The 21709-nt window shown below is 40.8% G+C and overlaps 1 protein-coding gene across 8 annotated transcripts in view; it reads right to left on the minus strand.

The window, feature by feature from the left end:
• Positions 1-21709, minus strand: part of atrnl1a (attractin-like 1a) — a 157182-nt gene that overhangs the window by 110656 nt on the left and 24817 nt on the right. For 5 of the 8 annotated variants that reach the window (XR_008573579.1, XM_054798012.1, XM_054798006.1 and 2 more), the window contains exons 12-18: positions 19082-19293; positions 17699-17817; positions 17426-17542; positions 15828-15966; positions 9872-10059; positions 9583-9796; positions 9063-9254 (exon numbers count right to left, since the gene is read on the minus strand). Coding sequence is in view for 7 of the 8 variants with exons in the window: in XM_054798012.1 (XP_054653987.1) it covers positions 9063-9254; positions 9583-9796; positions 9872-10059; positions 15828-15966; positions 17426-17542; positions 17699-17817; positions 19082-19293 (1181 nt within the window). In the remaining variant the exon portion in view is untranslated. The remainder of the gene's footprint in view (positions 1-9062; positions 9255-9582; positions 9797-9871; positions 10060-15827; positions 15967-17425; positions 17543-17698; positions 17818-19081; positions 19294-21709) is intronic. The other 3 variants (XM_054798007.1, XM_054798011.1, XM_054798009.1) reach the window with 3 other exon arrangements.

Raw genomic sequence — 21709 nt, forward strand, 5'->3', positions numbered from 1 at the left:
GTCAGTGAAACTTGAGTCTTCGTTAAGTACCCATGGGTCATTGAAACTCAGGGCTTATTTGAGCCCCCCCAAGTCAGTGAAACTGGAGTCTTCGAACACCTGTGAGTCAATGAAACTTGAGACTTCATTGAGCACCCATGGGTCAGTTAATCTTGAGTCGTGAAACTGAAGTCTTCATCATGCACCTACAAGTCGAAAGCCAGGTCTTTTTTAGGTGAAGCCACCACAGAAGGGTACCAGTGATGGCATAAAAGGAAAAGTCATCTAGTACCTGTGGGTCAGTGGACGTCGAGGCTTCATGGAGTACCCGTGAGTTAATAAAACTTGAGTCTTCATCAAGTACCCGCGGCTCAGTGAAACTTGAGTCTTCATCGAGCACCTGTGAGTCCATGAAACTCAAGTCATCGTTGAGTACCAGTGGTTTAATGAAACTCAGCTTAGTTGAGGATCTGTAAGTCAGTGAAACTTGAATCTTTGCCAAGTTCCTGTGAGTCAGTGAAACTGTAGTCTTCACAAAGCACCTGCGGGTTAGTGAAACAGGAGACTTCATCGATCACTCGTGGGTCAGTGAAACTTCAGTCTTCGTTAAGTACCCATGGGTCAATGAAACTCAGGGCTTAGTTGAGGACCCACAAGTCAGTGAAACTGGAGTCTTTGTCGAACACCAGGGTCAATGAAACTTGAGTCTTCATTGAACAACCATGGGTCAATGAATCTGGAGTCATGAAATTGGAGTCTTTGAGCACGTGCGAGTCACTGAAAGCCAAGTCTTCGTGTACCTGTGAGTCAGTGAAACTCGAGGCTTGGTTGAGTACCCACAGATCAGTGAAACTGGAGTCTTCATCAAGCAACTGTGAGTCAGTGAAACTTGAGCCTTTGTTGAATACCTGTGGATAAATGAATCTCGAGGCTTAGTTGAGGACCCGCAAGTCAGTGAAACTGGAGTCTTCGTCAAACACCGGCCATTCAATGAAACTTGAGTCTTCAGCGAGCACCCGCGAGAGTACTTCTGGGCCAGTGAAACTCGAGGCTTTGTCAAATACCCGTGAGTCAATAAAACTCCTGTCTTCGTCGAGTACCTGCGGGTCAGTGAAACTGGAGTCTTCATCGAGCACCTGTGAGTCAGTGAAACTCAAATCTTCATTGAGTAACCGTGGGTCAATAAAACGCAAGTCAGTGAAATCTTTTCCAAGTACCAGTGAGTGAGTGAAACTGTAGTCTTCATCGAGTACCCACAGGTCAGTGAAACTGTAGTCTTCATCGAGTACCCAAAGGTCAGTGAAACTGGAGTCTTCATCAAATACTGCGGGTCAGTGAAACTTTAGTCTTCGTCAAACACCCGCGAGTCAATGAAACTTGAGTCTTCATTGAGCGCCCGCGAGTCAATGAATAATGAGTCAATCAGCGACATGTTACCCACTTTCCTTTTTAAACGTAGTTAGTAGTCGCAGGGTTCAAGCAATGAAAGGGTTAAAGGAGACGAGCACCTGTGAGTCCCGATTCACTACAACTTTTTCATGACTTAAGTGGACTATAAAATACACATTTAAATGCAGCGGGACAGCCGATGTGTTTACTTTGTAAGCATGTAAACGCTGCTTCCAAGGAATATAACCTGCAGAGGCACTTTCAGACCAAACATCAGAACTTTGACGCAGTCCAGTCGGACTTGTGGATGTACAGTAGATGTGAATCCTTTCAAAGCATTTCCTCTCACTCTTTCCTCTTTCTTCTTGTTCTTGTGTTTGGTCGGCATGACAGTCCATCTTCTCTGACACCATTTCATCCCATGCCGTCCAATTCCATCAGGCAAATGAAATCGCACGGGAAGGAAGCTTGTGTTTATTTCCTCTCATCTCATGAGTCCTTCCCGTGTGAGAAGGGAGCAAGAGCGCGTTCAGTTGAAAGACGAGAAGATGTTGATCCTCCACAAAGCCAAAACACATATTTACTCACTTCATAATAAATACATGCGCTTTCTCGCTGATCAACTTTCAAATCATCCCAGCTACTTGCTCTCAGAGGGCGACCTCCCCCAAGGCCGGCCTTCTTCTGACCAAACATGAAGAGAAGCAGTCATCAAGCATGCAGATGATGCTTTTAATGCAAGTTAGCACACGTACAGTCCGACTTGACAAAGAAAACAACACCAACCTTTGACTGACACTGCCCGATCAGTTCAGTGTTATCACGATTGAAAACTCATAAAAAAGAATCACAATCACAAATTGAAAAAATCACAAACTTTAAATATAAAATAACAAAATAAAAATATTTTAAAAATAATAACAAAGGGGAAAATAAATATTATGAACCTATAATATTATAAATAATAATAAAATAATAATTAAAAAGCACAAATTTTCAGGACTTCAAAGTCACACAAAAGGTTACAAAGGACGTTTCAGGTCTCAATTTAGTAGTGGATCTACATTCCTACCCTCAACTGTGGTCATGAGCTTTGGGTAGTGACCGAAAGGATGGCGGGTATAAGCGGCCGAAATGAGTTTTCTCTGTAGGGTGGCTGGGCTCTCCCTTAGAAGATAAGGTGAGAAGCACGGTCATCCGGGAGGAACTCGCAGTAAAACCGCTGCTCCTCCGCATTGAGAGGAGCCCGATGAGGTGGCTCGGGCATCTGGTCAGGATGCCTCTCTGGGGAGGTGTTCAAGCCTCGGGAGGCCTGAGAACGACTCGGGATCCGCTGGCAGGAGCTGAACGAAGTGGCGGGGAGAGGGAAGTCTGGGCTTCCCTGCTTAGGCTGGATAAGCAGTAGAAGATGGCTGGAAGTCGTATTCATGTGAAGAGACTCACCTCCCAGGCAGGTTCAATACCACATCGACAACATGAAAGTTAATGGTGACGTAGGAATGCTAAAATGTGCCCTAAAACACTGCCTGTACACGTAATAAAGCTTTTATGATGGAACAAACTATTCTTTTTTCTATTATTTCTTCTGGAATCTTCTTCCAATCATTTGGAAGAAATAAGGTCAAGCAGTCTCCCTCAAAGGATTCTTTTCAAACATCAAACAAGGAAGTTCCACCTGAAGCAGGAACATCTTTTTTTTTTCTTTCCTTTTTTTTTTAACCATACTTCCCACATGCGTTGACATCTGCAGCATCCCTAAAATAAAGACTGTGAGGGCCGTTTGACAGCAGCCCACTTGGGAAGCGTATCAAAGCACAGCAAATGAATGAGATCAAGTGTAGTTCCGCCATCAACCTGCACGCCGCAAATATCCTTAAAGCCCCCCTCAGGGCATCGCATGACGACAGCAAAGACTGGAAAGCCACTCTACATATTCTTAGATGTTCTCCATGTAGATATTATCCTTTAATATCATTTGTTCACCACGCTTTCTACCCACGAGTCTCTTCTATTTTTAATAGCACATCCAATTATCTGACTTGATCTGTGTTCCGCCCTGAGAGGAGTTACTCGCTTGTGATCAACGTGAGATTACAAACTACACGCACCAGAGAGCGCCTGCAGCCTCCTTAACGCTGGCAACTTGGCTTAGACTCGGAAGCTGCGTCGACAAGCTTCACCGCGGCTTCGCTTTCTCAAGAAGACCCTTTTCTATTCCCTTGGTGGCCTTCCAAAAAAAACAGCAGCAAAAATTGACAAATCAACAGTAATTTTACAAGAATACACTCAAAGTGTTAAGAAAAAAAAGATGTAATCTAACAAGTAAAGAAAAAATCATTTTACAAGAATGATGTCATATTATGAGGAAAAAATGTCATTTTTGTAGCATAAAGTTGAAATAATATGAAGTTATAATGGCTTGAGAAACAAACAAAACAACAAATAAAATTGTAATATTTGGAAAATTCGGTTGGGAAAAAAATAATAAAGCTAAAATATTCTGGGAATAAAGTCATAAATACAAGAAGAACATTTTTAATTTTAATGTTAAAGTTCAAAAAAAATAAAAAGCAGCAGAAATGTAAAAAACAGCTGTCATTTTATGAGAACAAAGTAAAAATACAAAGAGAACAAAGTTGTACTTTGACCATATTTCCACATTTGCTACTTCCTTGCTATTGCTATTTCCTACTGAAATTGCTTCACGTGCTCGGTAGTATCTTCACTGTCAATTTCCACCTTTGTTGCAGTTGTTTTCTTGTAGTTTCATGGTAGTTTGAAAAGGATGACTTTAGACGCTGAGAAAGGTGTACTGTTGACGTTAGCTTCCGTTGACCAATCAGCTTGTTTTGCTTATTTGGGATTGAGACGTGAGCGAGCTAACTGGGTCAAATATGATCAGTGAGTGAGTTTGCAAACTTTGATGAGTTGTTGTCAACAGGAAGTTGTGTCAGGAAGCCACATGAAGAAGCTCAGACGCCGCTTGTAATACCTGCCGTCCTTCTGATACAAGCATCCAAACGTGCACGCCTGTCTCTTAAATGACGCAAATCATCTGGAGGATGGCAAAGACGGCGCATGACGAGCACTGCGAGGACTTTGGGGCTGACACGCTGATGCGGCTCATTCTCGCGCTGGGAATTTTCATCTCATGAAAAATTCTTTCAGCGCGTCTGTCTGGTCTTGTGTTGATCACACCCAGCTTCATGTTTGTTGTCCCTGGATGCTGCGTATCGTTTGCTCTCATCCATTTGCTCCTCCGCAGCCTGACAGCCGGCGTCTGCACACATCTGTCAGCCTCGCAACTTCACACATCAACACACGCACACGCAGCACACACACACACACACACACGAACAGACACTCATAGGCCGCCGAGCTGTTAAACTGTATACAAGACGCCACATTGGCCAGAAACACACACACACACACACACACACACACATTACGGAAGAAAGCTACATTGTGATTGGCTGGCATCAAAGTACATAACCTATAAGTGCGTTTAGCAGATCAAACTTCTGTGTCAACCCTCCCGTTTGGACGGGAAACTTGCCCTTCTTTCTCGGTGCACTCCTGTTTAAATAAAAGTTGTGGGCCACTCAGCAACACGCGGGCAGCAGCGCCGTAACACATCCTGTACGCCGAGGGGGTCCGAACCTTTTCCACTCAGAGCATAGTGAAAAATCATGGATGGACCACTTTTATATATCATATTTTTTTTTAAAACTACATCTCAGCTTTGTCATATGCAGTAGGTGAAAACCATATTATTAGTATTTCACTTTTTTCTCTTTTGGATGCTCATTTTTCCATTTCTCCTACTGTTTTTCCCAAATATTTTAACATTTACATTTTTTTCTTTAATGTTATGTCTTTCTTCCCATAATAATTGGACTTTATTCTCATAATATTCTTAACTTTTCCCAAATTACTGTCATTTTCCAAAATTAGTTTCTCAAACATATTAGGACTTGGAAAAAAAATCCTTTAATATTCCTACTTTATGCTTCTAAAAAAAAATGTTTTTCACCTCAGAATATTACAACTTTATTCTCATAAAATGACAACTTTTTTCTCTTAATATTATGACTTAATTGTCCTAATATAATTACTTTTTTCCCAACCTAATTTCCCAAAATTTGCAAAATTCATTCTTTGTTTTGTTTCTCTTAATATTAGGACTTTTGAAAATATCTTTTTCCTTTAATATTTCAACTTTGCTTCTAAAAATGCAGTTTTTCCTAATAATGTTATTATTTTTTTCTCATAATATTTTGACTTTATTCTCCTAATGTAATTAGGGAAAAAGTAGCAATATTGGGTTAATATCGTTACTTTTTCCCAACCTAATTTTCCAGAATTGCAGCTTCATTCCTTGTTTTATTTCTCACAATATTAGGACTTCAGAAAATCTGTTTTTTCTTGAATATTTCAACTTTATGCTTCTAAGAATTACATTTTTTTCTTCAGAAAATTACAACTTTATTCTTGTAAAACGACAACTTTTTTCCCTCATAATTATTCTCCTAAAATCATTACATTTTCCCAACCTAATTTTCCAAAATGTGCAGCTTCATTCTTTGTTTTTCATAATATTACAACTTTAGGAGAGATCCTTTTCCTTTAATATTTCAACATTATGCTTCTAAAAATGACATGTTTTCCTTAATAATATTTATGATTTTATTGTCATTCAATTATGACTTTTTTTCACCATAAGGTAACCATTTTTTTCGCATAATAATGACCTTGTTACCTCCGCCAAGCACAAGCGCAACGCGGAGGTTATGTTTTTGCCCACGTTTATCCGTCTGTCTGTGTTCAAAATGATTTGAAAAGTTCTGAATAGATTTGGATGACATTTTCAGGAATTGTCAGAAATGGAATATGGAAGAACTGATTACATTTTGGGTGTGATCCAAAGTTTTCCCAAAATTCACCCTTTTCCATATAACTAATTATTACCTGCTCCTACTGCCACATTTCTCAACCGATTCAAGCCATTCCAACATCAAACTGTTCAACACATTCAGGACAATCAGGCTACCTGTATTTATACTGAAAACAAATTCTACATTTTCCCAAAATTCACTCCTCATAATGCCTTTGCTCTAAAGAGCTCTAGCAACTTCCACATTTCTCAAAGGATTCAGACCGTTCCAGAGTCAAAATTCTCAACTCATTCGGGACATTCTTCCCTCCCGGTATATTGCACTATCATGCTAGGTGCTAGCATGTTAGCATTGCTAGCATGATAACATTAGCATACTAGCATTTTTAGCTACTTTGTTGTCGATACATATATAAACACTTAGCACTATTATGCTACGTGTTAGCATGCTACCGTTCGCATGTTAGCATTTACAGCATGCTAACAGTAACATAGTAGCATTTTAGCCATTCTCATAGCTAGACACTTATATAAACACTTACCACTATTATGCTACATGTTAGCATTCTAATGTTAGCATGTTAGCATTATTAGCGTGCTAACATTAGCATAGTAGCATTTTTAGCCATTTTCCTAGCTTAGACACTCAATCTAAATATGTAGATAAAATAAATGTAGGACTAATATTTATGCTGTGAATCCCAGTATGGGGGAACTATGGCGCTTGGTGGAGATCTGTGCTTTCCGAGTACTTTTCTCGTTCTCCTAATATTTTGACTTTATTCTTGTAAAATTCCAGGTTTGTTTTTCATATTAATGACAACTTGTTTATTGTATTTTTAGAATGTGCTGCACTCCGCTGCTGTATGTAGGCGGTGAAGTCAAGCCGTGAAATAAAAACATGGCCGTAAAATAAGGTGGTTGCAGCACAGTAGACGGTGGAGTCAGATGTTTTACAGGTCGTACGCGGTGGCAAGTTGGAATTTTTTCGCGTGTCCCTGCCAACTCTGTTGTTCTCTGACTTTGCACAAATACCATCAATAAAACAATGTGTTGTGTAAAAGTTGCTCAACACAGACTTGAGCAGTATCATCTACTGAGAACCACAGCACCTAATTGGGTTGGTTCTTATCATGAGCCACATAAAAAGCTAGAAGTGTCAGTGTTGGGTCACAGTGACTTGCGAGTGTCCCATGGGTGTAGAAGCAGCAGCCCAGGGATCAGTGGACATCATGTTTTACCTCCCGTGTGCAACACAAGCAAAGCAAGCATGCGTTTGCTTGACCAACACTCATTTGCATATTTTCATGTCTTGCATCACTGTGTCCAAAACAATGTGACATATGGTTTGCATATTTTGCATTGTGAGATGGAGATGGAGCAGCGAGGTGATGAGTGGAAGAGCAAACACCTCCTACACACCTTCTGTTAGCGAGAGAACAACATGGCCGCCTGTTGCTGTGGACTGGAGATGATAAACTTCACTTCATTAGGTAAACCTGTGAAAGCGCCATCCTTCTAGCGCTAATCGTTGATGAGGAGGAGTATAACGGTGAAATGAATGGCTCTCCAACTGCGTCAATTACAGGTGCTCCCCAACCAGCTCACATCAACTCAATAAAAACTTCATCTTGATCCGTAAACACCAGACTAGCTCCAGAACTAGATAAAGAATACACGGAGGAAGGAGAACATGGCTGATTAGCTCACTTCTACACGGCATCTTGTCTCCCGAGCCTAAAAGGCTCTTCTGGAAGAAAAGGAAATCAATCACCATGGAAGTGGAAAATAAACATCAAAAGCTCAGAGAGACAAGAAACGCCCTCAACACTGGACTGTGGTGACCATCATTAAGGATAAAGATGGCAATCTAACCTCTACCCGTTGTTAGGATGATGAGGGCGTGCTCATCAACCATCTCTTTACAATAATCCCTCCTTTACTGCGCTTCATTGGCTCCAGACAAGTGAAGTAGGATTCCTTATTGCCTCGGCCAAGGAGGTGATGTTTTTGCTGGCGTTTAACAAAATGACTTGAAAAGTGCTGAATGGATTTTGTAGCAAGGCACCGTGAAATCAGGAGTACACCAACCGATTTGTTGTATCTTCAAAAGCTATGGAGCGACATCCAGAAGAAAACCGCCATTACAGAAAATGCAATTTTTGGGAATGACTACTGAACTAATATTGATATCATTATGAATCCAATTGCCAATGCTGTGTTTGCATGGTCAAGGAATCTAAATATGTAGATTAAATAAATGTAGGACTAATATTTATGGTGTAAATCACAATATGGGGGGGGAACTATGGCGCTGGGCGGAGCTCTGCGCTCTGAGAGCTTTTCTAGTTTATACATGGACCATTTCAGGAGTAGCAAACCTGTTTAGCACCTTCTAAATACACTTGTTAACATTATTAGAGCCCTCTAGACATGAAATAACACCCCAATAGTCACCTTTACACTCCTATTACCCAATATAGTAGACATAAGAGAAAATAAGACATATAAGACAGAAATGCAATTTCTCTGACTTTATGGATTATTTTCAGTCTTACTTTGAGACTTTCTATTGTGGCCACTGTTATGACTGTTATTACTTGGGAGAGGAGCGACTGCATGAACGAAATTACATGTCTGTGTTCAGCAAACAAATGTAGTCGCAGGTGAGCAAGCATGACGTGGGTTTGACTTTTGGATTCCTTTTATTTTAATATTCAATATTGCAGTTGTATAATTTGGAGTTATTATTATTATTATTGTATTTATTTCTTTGTATTAGTTTTCTTGTGTTTCTCACCAGTGCAGTCCTGCGTCTGCCACTCCAGACATTGTCCAAAAGGGAAGGAGACGACGTAGGCCGAGGAGTCCACACAGCGCTGCGTACTTCTGCACCACATGCACTCCATGGCCTGACTTGTGCAGTTGGCACAGGTGCGATGCATGGCACAGGGGGGCTTACACGGACCCGAGGTCCGACTCTGTGGGCTCCCTGGACACAAACAGAGTGAGCCAGAACCAAGAGAGTCATTGACATACCTGAAGAGGCGCCAAAGGAAGTTCTGACATCATTAATGCACATGATCTTATTAATCCACCGATGGAATAAGGTGTGGTCGGTCGGTCGGTGGGTCGATCGTCGGTCCGTCGTCAGTTGGTCGGTCAGTCAGTGTGGTCGGTCAGACAGTCGGTCGCTCATCTGTCGGTCGGTGGGTCGATGGTCAGTCTGTCATCCATTGGTCGGTGGGGTCGGTCAGTCGGTGTGGTCGGTCAGTCAGTCGGTTGCTCGTTCGTCGGTCAGTGCGTCGTTTGCCGCTCACCAGCAGCTTTTTCACAGATGAGTCCGTCTGTGGTGGCCGTGCATGCCTTGGCCTTCAGCCCCGCCGCCTGCGTTTGCTCAAGGTAGGCGCAGAAACCCGAGTCACTGGGTTCTCCCGGGACCCAGTGCAGACTGGTGTTGGAGAAGGGGGTCGTGTCCTCCCAGCCCCAGTAGGACACGTTGATCTTCCTCAGGCCCACCCATGGAGACAAAGGCTGCTTGGGAGCAAGGTTGGAGATGAGCAGTCTTGACTCTGTGATATCTCACATCCGCTTCTCATGACGTCTGACCTTGTCCTGGAGATGATACTTGTGCATCTCCTCCAGCACAAACGTGACGTGCTTGTCCGAGTGCAAGGAGGCGATGTTTCCTCCCAGGTTCTTGCAGTAGTGCTGAGCGTTGTCGTAGCTCTCTCTGCTGGAGTTGATCCTCAAACACACCTTGCCCAAGTGATGCCAACCTTCTGCACACAGCTGACCTGCACACGCGCACACACACACCCACCCACCAACCCACCCACCCACACACACACACACACCATTGTCAACACACCTAAACAGCACTGTGGAGCATGCACTCAGTGGACACTTCATTAGGAACATAAGAGCCAACCTTGTGTCTTTTCAAAGATCATCCTCTTCACTTTTCATTCACACTGTCGGCTTATTATTGGGCAAGTACGCGTTTTACATTCAGCAAAAGCTAATATTGTTATCATTTCATAGTTATAAATATAGTTGTATAGTTATTTCATATTTGATATTGGAAGTAAAGTTAAGATTAAATTATTTACACTACATGGCTTTCATGCAGTGACCGGAGGGGTCATGGTTCGAATCACGCTTCCTTCATCCCTTGAGCAAAGACACTTCCCCCACTTTACCGCTTGATGTGATGTGGTATAACTCTATGGTCTATTTTCTCTTTGGTCTTATCTGTATCGAGAAGGAGATTGTTATCATGACACCAAGCTATGAGGTCCGCCACCTCTCTTCTGTATGATGTTTCAACACCACCAGTGATCAGTCCGATGACTGTAGTGTCATCCGCATATTTAATGATGCTGGTGTTGTTCTGGGAGGCCACGCAATCGTAGGTGAAGAGCGTGTAGAGGAGCGGACTCAGCACACACCCCTGTGGGGTCCCAGTGCTCACAATTCTTGAGCTGGATGTGCGATTGTGGACTCTGACTGACTGGGGTCTGCCTGTTAGAAAGTTAAACACCCAGTTACAGAGGGAGGGTGACAGGCCAAGTGTGAGGAGCTTATTTGTGAGTTTGTGGGGGCTGACTGTATTGAATGCAGAGATATGGTCTATAAATAGCATTCTGACATATGTGTCCTGGCCCTGTAGGTGAGAAAGGGCTGTGTGGATGGCAGTGTTGACTGCATCATCCGTGGACCGGTTCTGGCGATATGCAAACTGTAGAGGGTCCACAGTTGCCGCCGGGATGCTCTTTTTGATGTGGGTCATGACTATTATTTCAAAGCACTTCATAACAATAGGAGTAAGTGCTATAGGGCGATAGTCATTCAAGCAGGTCACGTTGCTCTTCTTGGGTACGGCACTATGGTGGTGGACTTAAAGCAGGTCGGTACAGATGCTTGTGCAAGCGACAGGTTAAATATGTCAGCAAGCACATCAGCTAGCTCTGATGAGCAAACCCAAAGTGCACGTCCTGAGATGTTGTCTGGGCCTGCTGCTTTTCGTGGGTTTGTTTTGTTCAGAACCCTGCGCACGTCAGCTGATGTCACCATGAGAGGTGAGTCCTGTGTGCTCCCCAAGCCCAGCCACCCTCTCTACTCATCAGGAGTTTGGGTGTCAAAGCGGGCGTAGAACTCATTCAGCTCATCTGGAAGTGTGGTTTGGCTGGACGTGGCTACGCCACTCCGCTGTCGATAGTCTGTGATGTGCTGGAGCCCCGCCCACATGCGCCGATGGTCTGAGGTGGAATAGTAGCCCTCCAGCTTCTGTCTATACTGTCTTTTGGCCTCTCGTATGGACCTCCTCAGGTCATGTCTGGCCTTTTTGTAGTCCTCAGTGGTGCCCATGACAAATGCAGACAAACGAGCACGTAGCTTAGCCCTTACATCACATTCAGACTGATAGATGTCAAGTCAGTTATGTTTTAACGGGGGGGGAGGGCACGTATAGAAGCAAGCAAGCAAGCATGTGGCGTGGTACGTGTTAACACAGCTCATTGTATTGCTTTTGGAATCTGATGGAATGTTTATTTATGCTCTTTTCAATTCCCAGACACAAATAGACTTTCCTGTGCCGGGGTTTTGCACGTCACTGTGCACGTGGGGGCTTCTATCCATACATTAATATCGTCCAGAAAGCTTCCCTGTGCTCTAATTGTGCTTATATGTGGTTTGGCTTTGCAAGTGCTTGCTTTCATTAGCTGCCGCTTTGTTCTGGCCCGCAGGACTGATTGCACTCTCAGGACCAGAACCACTTCCTCTGTTGACCTTTTCATGACGTGGAAAAGAAAACACCTGCAGTAATCACGCCGAATGAAAACCGGGAGGATAAAAAACAAACAAAGTAATGGATTGGCTTACGGCCCCTTGGAGAAAGCCGCCATATTTCGGAATCATTTGTCATGACGTAACAAAAAACAAGCCTGCTGGTCTCCACGGCAACAAGACAAACATTGCTGCAGTATGGACTTTGTTCATCATTAAGATGTACTGATACAGTATTTGAACTTTCTTCTTCAATCTTTTTTTTTTTTTTAATTCCCATAATATTTTAGAACTTTTCCCCCCCCCCCAACCTAATTTTCCTACAATTACAACTTTCTGTTGTTTGGTTTGTTCCTCATAATATTACACCTTTTAAAAAGTAGCATATTTTTAGTCAACATTTCAACTTTATACTGCTAAAATTATTATTTTATTATAATTATTATTATTTTTCCTTGTAATTTTACAAGTTTATTCTCATAACATTTCCACATTTTGTCTTGTTAGAATATTACTTTTTTTCTCTTCATATCATACACTGTTTTTTTTGTCCCCATTTCTGCTGCTGTTTTTTTGGGGGGGGCTTTTGCCTTTCTTCTTTAATGATGCCTTTCGTATTCCCATGACTTCATTCTCATGACATTAGAACCTCAACCTGATAACCTGACAACCTGATTTGCCAAATATTACAACTTTATTTGCTCTTTGGTTTGTATTCATTTTTTTTAGAAACTCTTTTCTCTTGAATATTTCAACTCTGTGCTGCTAAAATTACTTATTTTTCCAAATATTAGTTTCTTCTCATAGAATTGCCACATTTTTTCTTGTCAGAATACAAATGTTTTCCTCTTCATATTTTAAACCGGGTTTTTTCCATTTCTGTTGTTGTTGGTTGTTTTTTTATTTCTATTTCAACTCTCTTCCTGTAAATTTTCTTCTTGTAACGATGAACACTTTGACTTAATTCTTGTGACGTTAGAGTGTTCCCTCGCTTATTGCAGGGGATAGGTTCCCAAAATAGCCCATAATAAGTAGCCAACTTTATTTTTTTCAGTGATTGTATACGTTTTAAGGACGTAAAACCCCTCATCATACACTTTATACACTTTTCACAGACGTTTAACACACTCTCAAAGTTAGTTTGAATTGTAATGATCAGCCTACTAGGTTGGACACTAGAAATTATTATGTGACTCGCGTGTATTTCACTCCTCTGACCGTGCCTGTACTGTAGCGCTTTGGTATCCTTGTTAAAACAAAATGCCTTGTGTTGTCGTATTTTATTACGATAATAAAGTCATAATATTAAGTGTGACGTGTCGTACGTGTCAGAGGGAAAATAGAGCATAGCTCTTCAGGAAGGAAGGAAACGTTCCTCTTGCTTCAGGCAAGCTTTTATTTGTAACGTGGCAGCAAAACAGAGCAGTTGAGCAGTTGGCTAGCCCTCGTCACTTCAGCCTTTCCTGGATAAGGACCCCCTTTCCATAGCTGTCTCAGGCAATGCCTGCTAGGACCGAGTATTAAAATAATCTGAGATTTCGACGATAAACCGTAAATTTCCGAGAATAAAGCTGTACATTTACCAGAAAAAACGTGCAACTTTTTACGACAATGAAGTCGTAAATTCACTAGAAAAAACTGGTAACTTTATGTTACAGGCATTGCCTGAGACAGCTCTGAAAAGGGGGGCCTTACGTGGTCAGAGGGTATATCGCGGGGTTTTTTTCTCGTAAATTTAGGACTTTTTTCTTGTTAATTTACGACTATATTTCTCGTACTCTCCAATTTTTTTTCCAATGTGGCCCTAATCCTCCGTCGTATCAGCATCACACTGCCGAACGCATTCTGTACTGCACAGGAAGGCACGGAGATTGATTGACAATGGCCTACAGTCCCTTAGCCAATCAGGATGCAGAACACAATGGACGTTCATACGCTGTTAAAATTTTTTTTTTTAAAAAGCACCAATAAAAATTCCGCAAAACAGCGAATTCCCGAAAGGGAACACTATTACTTTTTGGCAACCAAATTTGCCAAAAATTACAACTTTGTTTGTTTCTCATAATACTATGAAAAAATATTCCTTATTCATCTTAAAAAATAACTTTAATATTTCAACTTTACAATGTCTAAAATGACATTATTTTTCCTTATAATAGTACGACAATATTTCGTACAATTACGACTTTTGTTCTTTTAATATTTGGACTTTATTCTTGTAAAATGACTGCTGATTTTTCCATTCTTGCTCTAACATGAAAGCTTCTCAACGAGCAGTGACAGAAGAAGGTTTATTATTATTCCATTTTTAAACATTTGTTTTTGCTTTTCATGTTTTTTGCTCACTTTTTGTCTCTCCCACAGTGTCCATAAAAATGGACACGCATTATGCAAATTAGACGATGACGCCATTACCCTCTGCCAAAACCACAGATAGATTGCAGTCCTGTGGGACACACCGCTTCCATTTTTGAAGACGCAGTAAAGACTTCCTGCTGCTTCAGCGTATGCTAATCCTGCTCGGCTGGAGGATGAGGATGTCAACAAGGACAGGAAGACTGCAGGCTGCACGTTTAACCAAATCTTTTCCAATTTGCCCCCCATGAAGTTAATCAAAAATGGCTTCCAAAATAAGCACCAAGTCAATTGGATCCGCAAACAGTGGAACAGAATGGATTTGACAAGGCCCGCCACAGACAATATTCACCCTAAGATAAGCGCTGGGGAGTCAGATTATTGCAGGAAGAGTTTTAACCAGCCACAACCTTCAGTTAAATCAGCCACAATCCCAAAAACCAACCAGGACAGGCAAACAAAGCCAAATGAGACGTCAAAGGAGACCCCAGTTCCTGCTCTGAGGGAAACCAGGACAACAAGTGTTCAAGGAAACAGGAGCTCAGCCATCTTGTCTCCCTTCCTGAGAAGGCCATTGGTGTGTCTTAGAATAGCTGATTATGTCACGTGATGAAGATGGTAGCATTGTGACTACATGGGGGGTGTGGCCACGGCTCCTGCTAAGCACACATTTTTACAAAGAATTGTTATAAATAGCCTATTTTCATTCAAAAATGACTAATTTGTGTTAATAAAATATTAAAAACAGAAGATCGATACCTCCCACGCATGAATTAAAAAAAAAAAATCACCCTCTTCAAGTGAAACAATCCAAAGGAGCGCTAGCGTTCAATGCTAGGCTACCAAAAAAATGTAAACTAAATTATTACATTACACACAATATAAAAAATAAAGCTAAAATACCAATCATCCGGTACATTGCCTTAGCGTGCTAACATTAGCATGTTAGCATTTTTAGCCATTTTCATAGGTAGACACTTATATGAACACTTACAACTATTATGCTAGATATCAGCATGCTAACATTAGCATGTTAGCACTTCTAGCATGCTAACATTAGCAACCTAAATATGTAGATAAAATAAATGTAGGACTAATATTTATGGTGTAAATCACAGTATGGGGGGGGAACTATGGTACTTGGTGGAGGTCTGCGCTCTCTGAGTGCTTTTCTAGTTTCTTTATCCAAGTCTTTCTTTCTTGTGGAAAAAGTTACAAATTACATCTGTGTATCTGTTGGGATCACCATTCGCTCTGCTCTTAAAAAAGCACCAGTTGACTACTAGTGGAATCAGATTGGACTATGAAAATCCTTAATGGAGAACGTCCATTTTTAACTTCAGTCAGTGATGTTGTAAAATACAAAGGAAGACACAAAGGAAGGTGCAAATGAGTAATAGTAAATAAGAGAACGCATCCTCACCAGGCCGAATTTGACACTCCCGCCGTTGCTCCTCCCACTGGCAGTTAGCGTTGAGGCCGCAGCTCCTGCAGTTGTCCAATCCCAAACATTCCTGCTCCGCCTGTCGCTTACACCGGGACGCCTCCGTCAACGCCTTCACCTGCGCGCACACACACACGAAGACCACACGTTCTACAATATTTAGTAACATGGCTTCTAAAATAATGGCTGTACTTTCTTCCATACAGTATATCTATCATATTTCCCCAGAATAAAACATTTCAAACTTATCTAGATGAGGAAAATAACGGAAGGACCTCCTTGTTCGTTTCAATCCACATTATATTAATACAGTAATCCCTCATCACGTCACGCTTCAAATTTCACGGCTTCACGCTATCAAAAATATACCCATGAATAAATGATGCCGTTTCGTGTTTGAATATGGCCTATTATTAGTAAAAAAAAGAAGCAAATGAAGCATTTCTATGCATACAAATGGCTAGATGAAGTCAAATAGAAGGTGGTAAACAAGTTTTCTATGTCTTGTATGTCTTATTTTCTCTTATTACGTCGTGTGGGTGGTTGTGTGTCTCTGACACGGGAGGGGGGTTTTGGGGTCGCAGGGTCGGTCCGCCAGGGTGTCATTCAAGCCAGGACTGCCACTGGCCACCAGTGTAATCAATTAAGATGTACGGTGAAACGCACGTGTAAATTACCAGCAGAAGGTGGTCAACAGGTTTACCAGAAAGGTTTTATCTTATTATGTCTACTATTTTGGGTATTAGGAGCATACAGGTGACTATGGGGTGTTATTTCATGTCTAGAGGGCTCTAATAAGGTTAAAAAGCGTATTTAGAAGGTTATAAACAGGTTTTCTATGTCTTCTATGTCTTATTTTCTCTTATTATGTCTACTATATTGGGTAATAAGAGTGTAAAGGTGTTAGGGTGTGTTAGGGGTGTTATTTCATGTTTAGAGGGGCTCTAATAAGGTTAAAAAAAAAGTGTATTTAGAAGGTTGTAAACAGGTTTTCTATGTCTTATTTTCTCTTATTATGTCTACTATATTGGGTAATAAGAGTGTAAAGGTGACTATAGGGGTGTTATTTCGAGTCTAGAGGGCTCTAATGTTAAAAAAGCTTATTTAGAAGTTGTAAACAGGTTTTCTATTTCTTGTATGTCTTATTTTCTCTTATGTCTACTATATTGGGTAATAGGAGTGTAAAGGTGACTATAGGGGTGTTATTACAAGTCTGGAGGGCTCTAATAATGTTAAAAAGTATTTAGAAGGTGGTAAACAGGTATTCTATACTCTAATAATAAAATATTCCATTTATACATAAGGAATCCTACTTGACAGAAATGGACTTATCACAGCCGGGTGTTCAACCAATGAAGCGCCATAAATGAGGGATTACTGTACAATATCGTCTTCTTTTAGTCTTCATGTTGTATAAAGCGGTAAAGCTGTAACATTACATCCTGGTTTCATTAAGTGAAGTGTTGCCTTTGCCACTTTTTCAAGCGTGTGGTGTGTTTTCTTCCAAATGGTCAAAGTTCAGCCTTATGGTCGGAACTCAGCCCGGCCCGACGGATCAGGTGACAAATGATACACACATGTGCCTTCCTGCGGCCTCCGTGCTTCCACAAGCTCAGCTGATGCTCAGACAACATGGACGGACGTGCAGGCGGAGACAGAGCACCGCCATGATGCTGGGCCAGATCCACAGTCTGCTAAACATGCACACACACACGCATTATAAGAACTTTGGTGCAGATCCAGATCAAGGTGTGTGCTTTCGTGAGAAAGACTGTGGCTAATGTGTGTAATACTTGCTGAAGGAAGTAGTAAATGAAGTATATGATGAGTATGGTGTATGATCGTCTTACCAGGGTGCAGTTGCTGGAGGCGGAGATGCACTTCCTGTCCTCGCACCACTGGCAGCCGCGAGTGTTGGCGGTGCAGCTGGAGCATTGGGAAAACAGCATGCAGTGTTCATCCGTACTATCTAGCAGAAGAACACACTGCAAGTCAAACATGGCCGACTATCTTTCTTCTTTTACTCTTTTCATTCTTTCTTTTGCTTAACAGGCCGCTACAAAAGTACACAGTTGCACTCACGCCGTGCATTCACACCACAAAACACAAACGTGTGCCATAAGTGCCGGTGTTAACCCAAAAATGTACGCTAACCGAGGGTGGACTGTAAATGCAAACTTTGTGCTTTGCAAATAAATAAATGCGAACCTTCAGTTTACACGTGAAAAACATACGTTTAGTTTTAGTTTACAAGGAAAAGGATGTTAACTATTTAGCAAGACAGAGAAACACACGGAAAGTTTTTGGTTTGCAAGTAAATTCATGGCAACTTTTTACTTTACAAGTAAATACACGATTTGTTTTAGTACAATTAAATTATTTCATTACATGCAATTTAAAACATCAAAAATAAAATACAAATCATTTTTTAAAGTACATTAATGTAGATATGTTTTTTATGAATAAATTAATGCATGTTTGCAAGTTAATGAATTCATTTATTTTGTTTACAAGTAAATTCCTGTTTTTTTTTGCTTGCAAGTAAATTAATTGAATTACCTTAAATTGAAAAAATATATACAAAAAACAACTTTAAAATCTTTTTTTTTTAAGTGAATGAATGTTTTCAAATAAAAAATTGAAACCTTTTTGTTTGCAACTAAATAAATTCATTTGTTTTAGTTAACTAAAAAAAACATTTCTTTTATTGCAAGTAAATTAATTGATTTAATTAAAAATAAGTACATTCCTGTGAATGTAATAAATGGAAACGTTTCTTTGTCAGCAAATAAATTGATAAAAATTAAAATTAAAATTAATTCAGTTAAAAACATGTTTTTTTGTCTTCAAGTAAATTAAGAACAAAAAAAATTTGAAATAAAAATTCAAACATGGAAATAATTTTAAAACGGCAAATGAATGTACATGCTTTTGTTTACAAATAAAGAAATGGAAACTTGCAAGTAAACGAACAGGAGTAAATGATGTTGCATGAAGTATAAACATGTAGTAAGTGTACAAGGTAGTACATGGAGGGAAATGAAAGTAAAGTGCATCCAGTGTGTGACGCGTGCATGAGATGCATGAAGATGAGAGCGTGCATGCTGTCAGACCACTAATGACATTCTAATGAAGTCAATGACCTCCTGCTGTGCTGGTTAACGTATGCAAACAGGCATAAAAAGCCAAACGGTGTTCATGACTTTCTTATTTGATGCTGCGGAGTGACGCACCCGCCCGCCGAGGGCAGAACTTAGCCGGAAAAATGTGGTCAGGCGGAGTCGGCTCCCACGGGACGCATGCGCCTTCCACCCAGCGGCAGCGGAGGCCCGGCCCGGCGGTGGTGCACGAGGCCGTATTAGAGAAGGCACGGCAGGACGGTGGAGTGTAGACCAGCACGTCGTTAAGGAGGAAGCCAGAGAAGCCTCCAAAGACCAGCATGGAGCTGAAGTGGAGAAAGGACAGTCAGTCATGACAATTCCTGGTGCGCAACTTCTTCCATGCAGGAAACCCTGCACCACAGAACCATGCTATGTCTGCTATCTGCTAAAAACACAGGACTCATCCACTTCTTCAGTATGAAAACATAGAGGTTCAGGTTAGAATTCTGAGATGTTTTGTATAAAACACAAAAAAAAAGTCAGAGTCAAAGTAAATATAAAGCTGTCATCAACCATCTGGAGTAGAAGCATGGCTTTAGGCTCTTTGCAAAGCTAACAAGCTGAATTTTTATCCCAAACGACCACAAAGTGTGTCTGACACTGAGGAGGAGGACTTTCAATCCACTGAAATAAAAACTTTTTTTCTTAGGTTTGCCTGTACTGCACAGTAATCCCTCATTTATGGTGGTTCAGTGAATTTCCACCAAGTAGGAATATTTAGGTAGTTAGAGCATAGAAAACTTGTTTACCACCTTCTAAATACACTTTTTAACATTATTAGAGCCCTCTAGACATGAAATAGCATCCCTATAGTCACCTTTACACTCCTATTACCCAATATAGTAGACATAATAAAATAAACTAAGACACATAAGACATAGGAAACCTCTCTACCACCTAAATACGTTTTTTGCATGATTAGAACCCTCTAGACATTATATAACACCCTTATAGTCACCTTTACACTCTTATCTAGTAAACATAAGAAATAAATAAGACATATAAGACATAGAAACTCCGTTTGCGACCTTCTAAATACTGTTTTTAACATTAGAGACCTCTAAATATGAAATGACACCCTATAGTCACCTTTACACTCCTATTACCCAATATAGAAGACATAATAAGAGAAAATAAGACATATAAGACATACACAACTTGTTTACGACCTTGTAAATAAAAGTTTTAACATTATTAGAGCCCTTTAGACATAAAACAAAAGCTATGTAGTCACCTTTACTCTCCTATTAGCCAACATAGTAGACATAAGAGAAATTAAGACATATAGGGCACAGAAAACCAACATTACAGTAACACTACCGACACCTGGTGACCAGTGTGCAATACGACATATCATCACGTCTTCTGAAAGCCTTATATTTGTATTTGACTTCATTTAGGCATTTTGGGGTCATGCTTTGAGTCCTTACCTAATCCCATTTGAAATGTGAGAAAGACACTATGAAAATGGAGTATTTGTCTAAAGTTAGGCTCAGGCGTGGTCTTCATTCACGCCATGACTTCCTCACACTTTCGAATCATAACTGGTCGGAAAACAAAGACAGGAGAAAAAACCTCAAAAGGCACAACAGTGACGTACATTCCATGTTTACACAGGACCCCCTCGCTTTCATAAAAAAAGCCCATCCATCAAGCAGCAGATTGATTTTTTTCACTATTTCATTGCAGTTCATAGTAATCATCAGGATTGGCTGCACATACAGGTACGGGGTATATACATGTCCTGAGCTACGTGCATCAGAAGAGGGGCGAGTGCATTTTTCCAAACAGAAGTTAACTGGCTGTTGTGCCACAGATGCGTTGGTTCCAGTAAGGTGCCAATCATAAGTTCACGCCTCTGACATCGTTACGTACTGTAGCACTCACAATAGTGGCTAATTCATCCCTTCTAACGTCTTTCTATTTAAACATTGTTAAGAGGAGCTTTACAATGTGTAGCTATAGACCAGGGGTGTCCAAAGTGCTTTGAAGAGATTTTAAGACAATGGTCAGAATATGAAGTGAAGAAAAAGCATAAAATTCTAATATTAAACACAAAAATATGTATTTTTAGGGATGCTCTGATCAGGTTTTTATGCTGCCGATACCAATCATCCATGAGTGAAATTGGATGATACCGATTACATACTGTAGATTACCGTAATTTCCGGTGTATAAACCGCATTGACTGAATTTTGAGGAAAAAACAGATTTGCTCCTATAAAAACCGCACCGGTGTATAAACCACACATATCCACATCATAAAGTGGCATATTGTGACTCTTTATTTGACAGGAGCCAATCATGAGCTATGAATGAACTCACGAGGAGCTTGCCAACCCACTGGAAATTGCAGGAGGTCATTACTCCACACACCAGTCTGACTCACGGTGCAATCTTACAAACAACATTAAACTCATCACACAGCAACTTAACACTCAAACGTGTAAAATGAGATATTTAGTGCACAGAAAGACGTTACGCCGGAAGATTTTTAAAACTTTTTTTCCATCATCAAAACTAACCCGTCTCACGACTGTCTAATCTCATCTTGCGTTCCCTATTAGTGGGTGAACAATCCAACGCTTGGTGAATCCGTCTAAAAATTGAACAGCGTCCTAATTCCGTTAAAATGTCGTCTCTCTTGCTCTTTCGGTAGGCTGTGTCCTTCCATGGCAGTAGTGCCACACGAAGCAGCCA

This window comes from Dunckerocampus dactyliophorus, chromosome 14, assembly GCF_027744805.1.
Source record: "Dunckerocampus dactyliophorus isolate RoL2022-P2 chromosome 14, RoL_Ddac_1.1, whole genome shotgun sequence".
In the NCBI taxonomy this organism is placed as follows: domain Eukaryota; kingdom Metazoa; phylum Chordata; class Actinopteri; order Syngnathiformes; family Syngnathidae; genus Dunckerocampus; species Dunckerocampus dactyliophorus.